Source organism: Varanus komodoensis, unplaced genomic scaffold (assembly GCF_004798865.1).
Source record: "Varanus komodoensis strain SLA01 unplaced genomic scaffold, ASM479886v1 scaffold6_4, whole genome shotgun sequence".
Classification (NCBI taxonomy): Eukaryota; Metazoa; Chordata; class Lepidosauria; order Squamata; family Varanidae; genus Varanus; species Varanus komodoensis.
In genome coordinates this window covers 2,874,995-2,885,226 of record NW_025336347.1, presented here as the reverse complement: position 1 = coordinate 2,885,226, position 10,232 = coordinate 2,874,995, and the positions used below count along the sequence as shown (strand labels likewise).

The window sequence follows — 10,232 nt, the reverse complement described above, 5'->3', positions numbered from 1 at the left end:
CGCTCGGCGGGAAGGGCGCCAAGCCGCTCCGCGCCCCACGTGAACGCCGAGCCTGGCTTCCCCGCCGCCTGCCTCCTCCCTGCGCGCCGGCTTGCACGCACGCAGGAGAGGCGCCAGGCCGGAGGGGGCCGGGGCCGGGGCCGGCCGAGCGGGCGGGCGGGCCGGATCGTCCCATCACGTTTTGACAGCGGCGGCCGCGCCGCGGCTGCTTCGCCTGCTTCCGTGCGTGGCCAGCCGCGGCGAGGGTGGGGAAAGAGGCTGGAGCGTTGTCCAACACGTGAGGCTCATGTGATGGGAGGGAAGGCGGGGGGGAGCAGGTCGGTCGGTCGGTCGGTCCCTCCCCTCCCTCCCTCCCTCCCTCCGGTAGCAGCCAGACGTGCCTGGAGTCACAGGGTAGAACACGTCGCTCCAGTCCACCCACTCGCTCACATTTAACCCAGCCTGCAGCCTTCCAATTACTCCTCAGCTCCGGCTCGCCCCTTTGACAGCCAGCTGCCGGTGCTGCAGCGCAGAAGGACATGAGCAGCCGCCGCCGCCGCTAACCGACTGCTGCCTGACTCTCCCGAGCGCTCGGGGGACCGTCGCCCTCCCAAGCGCCTCTCCTCCTCTTCCTCCTCCTCCTCGCCTTTCTCCTTCTGGACCAGCGACGCGCCGGGCTCCAGCTCCAGGGCGGGGGAGGGGAGGAGATCCCGACTCCCTTCGCATCGAGAGGGAGGGGTGTCCCAGCCAGCCAGCCAGCCTCGCCTCGCCTCGCCTCGCCTCGCCTCGGGAAAGACCTCGGCTCGGGCCAGGAGAGCGCGAGGAGGAAGCCCCTGCTCCATGGAGAGGATCCCCAGTGCTCAGCCTCCGCCGCCTTGCCTGGGCAAGCTGGCTGCGCTGGAGAGCCCCGAAATGCCCGGGTAAGCGGTCGCGCCCGCAGGATGCCCGGGCAGGTTTTGCGCCGGCTTTCGCGACATCTTTCCAGCCTCTGCTCCGGCCAAGCCTGGGTCTGGAGAAGGTGCACAGAATCTTCTCTGGGGTGGCATCTTCGGTCTGCCGGACTCCAGGGACGGGGGGAAAGGTTGTGATCTAATTAGGTGATCCTAAATAATACCTTGCATCCTATTTTTCTTTCTTTTTAAAAAATCAACAGGTTGGACTTTGCTCACATGTATCAAGTTTACAAGCCCAGAAGAGGGCTAAAAAGAGGCGATGATAGTAAGGTAAATATGAGGCATTCTTGTATCTTTCTTTGCACCTTGGCTGAATACTTTGGGCCCCGTTTAGGATAATTTAAGGCGCACCTGAGATTCTAATATAAAGAAGTAATTTTGTGAAATACGGATGAAGTAATTTGGGGATCTTCTTGAAGTGTTTTTCCTCTTAATAATTTGTATTTGGAGAATAGATACTTTTTGGGGGAGGGAGAAGTTTGTAGAAGATTTTTTTATTATTATTTTAGGTATCATATTAGTAATTTATTTTGTCCCAGCCTAAGTATCTAAACCAAACAGTGCAGCTGCTTGCATACATATAATATGCTTAGTTTCAAGAATTTTGCTACTGACTTGAGAAAACATTTCGATTGTGTTCCCTTCTAGCCTGCATACTTGTGTGTGTATTTTAAATTTAGAGTCCCTTAGAAATTGCTTTTCATTCAGAGTGATGCAATTGTTCCCCCCCCCCCACCCCTTTTGACTTCCAGGAGACCTATAAGTTGCCCCACAGGCTGATTGAGAAGAAAAGACGTGATAGGATTAATGAATGCATTGCCCAGTTGAAAGATCTTTTACCAGAACATCTCAAACTTACAGTAAGTGTAAATCTGGCCACTGTCCAAACTGTTCTTCCTTTGGGGGGAATGTATTGGGTTTAATGGTTTTTGGTGCAGGTAAAGGTGCCACCTAGCGGTTTTCTAGAGCACTGCTGCTCAAACTGGAGGGGACTGCATCTGGGGATATGAGCCAGTAGCTGAGTTTATTGCCAAGGGGATACATTTCTCAAGAACTTTCATCTTTGGATTGGAGTAGATGATACCGTAAAAGCAGCTGGATGAAAGGAAGATTTATTTTGGTGTGCCTAGTTAGATTTTAGTTTGGTGCCCCTCCGATACTGTGATGGGGTTTCTTCAGAATCTGTGGTACGATTTTAAGTTATCAAAAAGCTCCTATCAGTGTAGAAAGCAGCTCTGTGCAACCTGTACTTCATGCATTATAAGACAGTGAGCACTGCAATATAGTCATACAGGAGCTGGGTTTTAAAAGTGAGGGGCAGCATCCAAAATAATTCAAATTTTGTTTGGGAAATCAGTTTTGCCTGCTCACTTCAGCTCCAGGAGTTCCCCTGTTTCTCATGGTTAAAGAAAAGCTTCTGCTGGAATCTTGTGTTTTAAGATCAAGCTGTTATCAGGGATAGCTACATAGATGTACAAAACAAGGTTAAGCAGATGTTCACACACACTGAGACCTTATCTTTTTGCTGAAAATATCAATAGAACAGAGCTAAAATGTTCCATGCCACCTTCCTTTTCAGCTGCTCTCTCTGTGTGTTTTTTACTTTTGTTTGTTGGAGCGTAATATCAGTTGAAATAAAAATTGGTTTCACTGGATGATCGTTAGCTTTGCTCTCATCCATGTTGATTCTGTCACCCATTTCCCCGCAGCGTGTCTAGGCAATTGTCAGTCTTGTGGTTCCGGTTCCTTCTGTGGAGACTAACTCAACCATTTACTCCTCCTCAGACATTAGGACACTTGGAAAAGGCTGTGGTTCTTGAACTTACCTTGAAGCACGTCAAAGCACTAACCAGCCTCATTGAGCAGCAGCAGCAGCAGATCATAGCTCTCCAGAAAGGTTTACACGCTGGTGAGTACCACAGTCATGCTGTTAACCTGATTGTTGGAGAAAATCCCGACAACTCCAGCAACTGCTCATTTCTGGCACTTTTCTTCAAACCAGTAACAACTTCCAAATTCTCATTCTGTCATTGTACATTCATTGGAGTCGTCCTGTTGATTTGGGTGGAACTGCTTCAGGACACAAGATCTTTGAGTCTTCTCACACCATTTTTGGAGGAGGAGGGTATATAAAACTTGGCCCATGCCCTTTCGTTTTGATCCTCTGTCCCTTTCATTCAAAACTAGCTCTTTATTTGAAACTTGATCAGGTTTTTAAAAGCTGGGCTGCCAACTCCTGTATCACCTTCAGGTCAAGAGGAGGGCTTCTGGCAGGGGCGCCTTTTCCCAACATGGTGTTCCAGCAGCCCAGAAGCCTGGAATAGCGTCTGGGCTCTTAATGATCGAGACACACTTTCCTCCCTCCTGCTGCAAAGCTCTGCAGAGAACTTGCTTTTAAGAATACTCCTTTTGGCTGCTGCATCTTCTGCAGTTTCGCTGCCCCTTACCTGGCGATTGCTGCTTCTTGGACAAGTGCTGTCTTCTGCCCTCAAGTACTGGTCCCATCCCTCTAGCTTAGAAAGTGATGTGGCAAGTGGCAACTCTGTAAAGAGGCGTTCACATAATAGTGGTGATTCACGCGATAAGCAATTCTAGTTACGGCCAGTGCATCAGGGTACATTTGTCGCATGGAGTGACTTTGCAGAGGGTGGGATCTCTGGGCAGTGACTTCTGCATGACGAGGGTCTCCTGTCGTGGTCAGTGCTGATTGTGTGAATGATCACTGTTAGGGTCCCCGGTTACAGTCTACCTCTACTACGTGGACATCTCTTTATGCCACTGCACGTCGCCCCCAGGAATACTGAAGCAAAGCAGAGCCTCGGAGATAGGCAGGCAACACTGTGAACTGTTCTAGACATCGTAGCCATAGCACAGAGTGCTCCAAGGGGGCAAACAGGATGCAAATCTTAGTAGAGCAGATTTGTTTTGCAGAGAAGTTGATTTCAAAGGCACTTGCTCTCAGTTTCACTGGAGTCAACGCACTTCATCAAATCCTAGAATGGGACCTTAGAAAAGGACTGTTTTCATTCCATAGCTGCACCAGAGTCCTGCATGATAAGAACTTCATTTTGTGTTTGTTTGGTTTTAAAGGCTTCTGTTAAACTAGAGGAGTATTTCAGTACAGTAGAAGTTTTCTTGTCGACATTTGTAAAACCTGAATTTTACCTTCACAGGCTCGAAGAGTTACCCAACCAAAATAATAGTTCTTCCTCAAATATTGGTCCCAAAGCATTTTTTTTTAAACAAAATTTTAAGTTGCATCCCTCTGCACATTTTTCTGGGAGTAAGACACAAGACTGCAAGCAGGACTTACTCCTTCTGAGTAAGCATACACAGGATTGTGCTGCTCGAGATGTATGATTATTTATAATTGTGGGCTTGCCTTTTGGTTGAACTTTGCTAATAAATTAAGCTTGTAACTCCTGCTGATCTTTCCTCAGATGAGCTGCCCACAAGGAGTCTTGATTCTAGCCAGGAGGTGTTTCGGTCTGGTTTCCAGATGTGTGCCAAAGAAGTGCTGCAGTACGTGGCCAAACATGAAAGCGCTAAGGAGCTGAAATCTTCCCAGCTCATCAGCCACCTGCACAGAATGGCCTCTGAGGTCCTGCAGAGTGGAACCAGCAGGAAACCTGGAGATGCTGCCCCGAAACTTATGGACTTGAAGGAAAAGTCCAGCTCTCTGACCAAAGCTGCTGAGGCACACGGGAAAAATTGTGTGCCCGTAATTCAGAGAACTTTTGCTCACTCCAGTGGGGAGCAAAGTGGGAGTGATACGGACACAGACAGCGGATATGGGGGAGAACTGGAAAAGAGTGACTCCAAATCTGACCCACAGTATTTTAAGAAGGACACTGAGCTCAAGTATACTGTCCAAGAGCGAATCAGCTCTATCAAACAGGAGAATGAGGACCCACCGGCCAAAAGGCCCAGGATCGAAATGTCAGAGGATGAAGACCATTTTAGCAGTGACATGCTTGGCTCCTCTTCAGTCAGCTTCTTGGGACCTCACCCTCACCAGCCTCCTCTGTGCCTGCCTTTCTACTTGATTCCGCCTTCTGCAACAGCTTACCTGCCTATGCTGGAGAAGTGTTGGTATCCGTCCTCTGTGCCCATCTTGTATCCCAGCCTCCCAGGCTCCACTGCAGCACTCTCAGGGTTAATGAGCCCAGATAAAATTTCCTCTCCTTTATTAATGCCTCAGCGACTTCCTTCCCCAGCACTGCCTCATTCACCCATGGACTCGACCGCTCTGTTTCAAGCTTTGAAGCAAATGTCTCCTTTGAATTTGGAAACCAAAGACTAAAAATGGAATGGCTTCCTCTTGAGATTCTTTTTCTTTTTGGTTGCGTTTCAGATTATTTCAGGGGCTTTTTCCTCCCTAAAATGGCTGAACTAAGGCAGAGAGGTAGAACTGGGGAAGATCATCAATCATTTATGTGTAGGGCAGTGACGTCCTTCCTTGTTTTGACTGTCCAGGAAATTTAGGAAAGACCATACAGATGCACCTAAGGTAGTGAAAGAGAGAAGAGGGTTGTTGTGGCTGTTTCTAATTTTTTTTTAATGATTTGACGTGCTTTTTACTTTTTGGTATCTATGGAGCACCACCTGGTTTAGTCAGCTAGGATAATATTCTGAAGCTGTGAAGGAGCACTAAAACGTTAGGTGGAGTCAGGGTCTGAATATAGAATCATGGTACTTCTGGTGAGGACTTTTCAAAGTAATGGCCTAGGGAGGCAAGGGCTGGAGCGGATTGGTATGGCTTCCCCATGTTGTTGCTGCCAGCATTTGAGACACGTACAGAGAGGGAGAGAGTTATTGAAGCATTGTTATTCATTCTGCTAGTAGCAGTCACTGGCTGGTAGAGCACAGTGATTCAGGGAGGTTTTGAGATGGCTTTTTGGTCACACTTCTGCTGAATGCACATATACTTTCTTTCAAGCACTGCCCAGAAATTTTGTGTAGCTTGAGCTGCTAAGCAAGGAAGGTTGTGGAAAGGGCAATTCTGCAGGAATGACCCATAAATCTCTGGTTCTCACACTAGATATTGCTTCTCAAAACTGCTAGACAACAGGAATCTGCAACAGTCCATAGGAAAGCAGAATGGCGCAGTCAGCGGTTTAGGGCCTAGCCCAGTTCTGTCTGGCAGAAAATGGTATCGGATTGGCACCTTGTCATGGGAATGGTTTGCCACCAGCTCTTTTCTTCTGGGGCCTGTTCTATTGCAAGCAAAGTTGCATTCTGCAATATCCATGCTGACTCTGTCCCCTGTTACGTTCTTTGAAGATAACCAAACCTGTTGTCTGCTATGCAAGGGAGTTCCATGTCCACAGTTGGGTGTGTGGCTTTCTTCTGCCAAATGCCAATGTAAAATGCTGACTCAAAATACATGTTACGGTTACCAAGACTGAAGGCCTTACTTAGATAGCTTTTACTGAACCAGCAGCAGCAGCTGGCAAGCCAAGCACTTGCCTGCAGCCCATGAATGTTCGGCAATTCGGGGCAACCCCTAATCCACCCCTCTGCTTCATTCCTGGTATTCAGGCAAAAGAGGCTGGGTGTGCAGTATGTTGCACTTCTGCTCCAAAGAAGGAGGCAGTGGCTATGGATTGGAGGGGGGTCACAAGGGCAATCTCAATCTAATTAATATTTCAGGTTTGGACTAGAACATTCTCCCCTTTTTAAACAAGCCGAATAATGACATTAGAGACTGGAGAAATTCCCCTCTGGCATCTGCCTGATGAAACATCTTTATGGTACCTCCTGCTAAGGCTGGTCCTGGAAGGTGCATTCAGGATCGTGGGAAATGTTTGAGCAATGCCCTCACAGTGTTGGCAGGTCTCTTCCCCATGAGGCAATAACAGAGTTGACCATGACCCTCATTGCGGACACCAAGATATGTTTGATGCTTCGTAAACCTGCAGGTAGGTCCAACGACTGTTGGTTGCAAGGCTCCTGCCATGTGGTTTGCCCAACTGGATTGCCATACTCATTGCTGGGCTGTGTCGGTGGAGAGGTGACTGCCTTTTCCTCGGACGCTTCCTGAACTCACTGGTGTGCTAGAGTACCAAATTAGGAAGCATGAGAAGCCATCATCCAGATAGCCTAAAAGTCTGCCCTAGACTGAACACATTCTGCACTGGTGAATGGCTATTTAAAACTACAAAAAGCACGCATGAAAGGTGTCCCTTAGTTCCTTCTGAAGAACTCCTTGATCAGTTGTCCTATGATGTCTCTTTCCATGGTTGCACCAATTGCTGAATGCACTATGCTCCATTGCAGATTGTGTTTGAACATTAAATTTATTGTTGGTTTTAAATACTTTTTTGTACACAGTTGTTGCCTTTATTTGTAAAATCTGTTATAAATATGAATGTGTACATATAAATATATATTGTATGGATATGTAAAATAAAATGTTTCAGAAGTCTATTATTTGTAAAACTACTTGAGTACACAGAAAGTGGGAAATTTGAATGTATTCCTCTTTTTCTTTTTAATGAGGAGAATGTTTTGTTCTCCCTCTAGGGAGAGGTAGAGTGTTTATATTTTTGGAACCTTCTTGAAGGTGGGGATATTGTAAATATTTTTATCAGAGTAAATGTTAAGTAGTTGTTTAAAAAATTTAATAAAATTATTTTCCTGTGGAGCACGGTACTACTTCTCTGAGTGTTTGTGAGACGTGTTGGTTGGAATGATAACATCTGGGGCTGACAGATACAAAAGCAGAGAAGAGACCTACGCAGATTGCAAGTTCTGGTGGAATTCTTGGGTGGAAGCCTGCTCAGCATCATTGAGCTCCATGGGGTAAGAGATCAGTTGTGACAGCAGCTGATGAGGGGGGACCTGAAGGCCCTAATGGTAGCACCCAAGTATCGCTCATCAGCTCTTTGTGCTGGGTTTGGGGCGATTGCCACCATCACTGCCCCCAAGGATGTGGGTTATATAGGGCAGGAAGGGTTACGTGTGCTGGCCTGGGTCTCAGGAGATTCAGGTTCTAGTCCCCGCACAACCATGAAGCTCATTGGGTGACTTGGGGCCAGTCACAGATTCTCAGCCTAATCGACCTCGTAAGGTTATAATGAGAATACAATGGAATGGAGGTGAATCTTGCATCAGGATAAAAAGAGCAAAAGCTCTGCCGTAACATGGCTGCTACAAGCCTGACATTGTAAGAACAGCTTTAGACTTAAGGTAGGATTTTTCGATGGAGCAAAGCTCAGGGAACCAAGATTTAGAGTGGATGCCAGGAAGTACTTCCTGATGGTTAGGACCCCGAGGGTATGGAATGGGCTTCCACAGAAGGTGGCTGAAGCCCCATCGGTAAGGGTGTTCAAGGACAGGCTGGACATGCACATAGTAGCCATGTCATGAGTGGAGCCGGGGGGTCAGACTAGATGGCCCAGGAGGACCCTTCTGACTCACTCTGCTTCTATGTTTCTAGGGGCCCCTTGAACACATCCCATGGGTCACGTCTGGCCAACAGCTTGTCCTCAAATGTGAAGGTACACTGAAGGCACTACAAGCGGAGCAGAAGGAAGTGTCCTTCCCCTCCTGCCAAAGAGCTGGTGCCCTGTAGCTGCACCCGAGCAAGCTCCTGCTTGCACAGTAGTTGCTGAAGCAGATCTGCCTAGACGGGCTGTTGGCTGACTTCTGAGTCCTTCGGTGTTACAGAGGAAGGAGCTGATCCCTCCCTGAATTCCAAGCACTAACTTGGCATTTTAAAACTTACATTTACTACTTATTTAAGGTACTTGACAGGCATTTTTGAGGCCTAAAGGCTCCAAGTGGGTAAGAAAAAGAACACCAGCCTCAGTGAAACAAACCAAAAGTAACATTTTTTTTTAAAGTACAATTTAATACAACGCCCCGAAACCCAACAGAAAGGAAGATGTCGTACTTCCTTAGGGTGGGAGTTCCAGAGCCCGGGGCACTGGCGGTAAAACCCCGGCACCTCACTACCGCCGTCTCTCTCTGCTCCCAGGTGGAACTGTCAGGAGGACCTGCTGACTTAGACACACGAAGCACTTGGGGCTCCTGTGCTTTGAACAGTAGAGCAGTTGCAGTTTGTTCTGCAAGCCAGAGCTGCCAAAATTCCATACTGTATACAACTTTTCAAGGTGCCGGAGTCCCATCCCCTCTTCGGGCACCTGGTTGATATGAGCACGTGCAGACAGCTACACTGGGCAGGTGTGTGGCACCGAGGCACCGCAGCGCTTCACGTGTTAAAACCAGCACCTCGAGTGGAACCGAGACGCAGCGGCGGGGCAGAACGGTCGAGACAAAGCAGGATTCATAAGCACTGAGGGAGGCGCTCGCACAAAAAGGACGTACAGCTGCACCCATCACCAATGGTGCTTTCAAGCCCCCTCCACAGGTATCCATTCTTCTGCTGCGGCACAGCAATCAAACCCAGAAGCTGTAGAAACATGGCTCAGTGCGGCAAGGGGGGCCTTGCTGGGCAAGGAGAGCTTCCACAGCAGGTGCAAGTGGGTAAATGTGTACTGTTGAGGTCCAGTGGTATCTCTAGTGAGTGCTTTCCTTGATTAGACCAAGAGTTAGGCAATTGTCCCAGGTGGGAGAAAGACAGTGGCAACAGCCTCTGGCTGTTCCTCCGGAGCTCCCCAGCCATTCCCCTCTCCTGGAGGAAAGAGCTGTGTTCTTCATGCCCTCAACTGGGCCCTCCTGGCCTTCAGGAAAAGTGAAGGGCCCACTCCCATCATCAGCTGCTGGTTCACTTCTCTGTTGTGTCTGGAACGGGAGAGGGGCATCTTGTCCTTTGCCTCAGGTGGCAAAGCATCCTGGGCCAGTCCTGCAGGAGATGATGCCCTCAGCCGAGCATCTATTGGCGAAGGCCTTTCCAAGGTTTTCATCTGGAACTTCAGGACTATTTGAGCAAGTGTCAGGAGAGAGATGCAGGCTCTGCAAAAGGCTGTTGCAGCCTATTATCCCAAATCAGAGCTGTGTACTTCCAGATTTAAATCTCCCATCAGTGCACCGCTGCTTCAGTCTCCCCATCCACTATCTGGGAAAAACAATACTGGTCTACCAGTTACAGGGCTCGGTGTATGCAAACACTTGGAATGAGGTTATGTAAGTGCGAAGTAGAATTCTTAAAACATCGTCTACGAGTTCCATCTCTTTTCCAAAGCCCTACCTCTGTATTCCATTGCCAGTGCTGCTTCCTCTCTTCTTTCTGTCACTTGGACATCTAAATAAGGACTTCTCTCAGTCCTCGCTTCTCAATAAAAGCGAAACATGGCAACTTCTCTTTGCTTTTACTGAGAGGGAGAAAATGACTGT

General features: G+C 48.2%; 1 protein-coding gene across 1 annotated transcript; it reads left to right on the top strand.

The window, feature by feature from the left end:
- The first annotated feature begins 414 nt into the window (after nt 1–414).
- Nucleotides 415–7,586, top strand: BHLHE40 (basic helix-loop-helix family member e40). Its single transcript, XM_044452018.1, has 5 exons — nt 415–899; nt 1,133–1,202; nt 1,685–1,792; nt 2,718–2,841; nt 4,373–7,586. The coding sequence occupies exons 1-5, from the start codon at nt 820–822 to the stop codon at nt 5,233–5,235; spliced, it is 1,245 nt and encodes a 414-aa protein (XP_044307953.1). The 5' UTR covers nt 415–819; the 3' UTR covers nt 5,236–7,586.
- The last annotated feature ends 2,646 nt before the right edge of the window (nt 7,587–10,232 follow it).

Bases quoted from the DNA above. Each gene is read 5' to 3' on its own strand.
- BHLHE40 (XM_044452018.1), top strand. From the start codon at position 820: ATGGAGAGGATCCCCAGTGCTCAGCCTCCGCCGCCTTGCCTGGGCAAG. The intron at 900-1,132 runs GTAAGCGGTCGC...AAAAATCAACAG, and splicing joins GAGAGCCCCGAAATGCCCGG to GTTGGACTTTGCTCACATGT. The intron at 2,842-4,372 runs GTGAGTACCACA...ATCTTTCCTCAG, and splicing joins CCAGAAAGGTTTACACGCTG to ATGAGCTGCCCACAAGGAGT.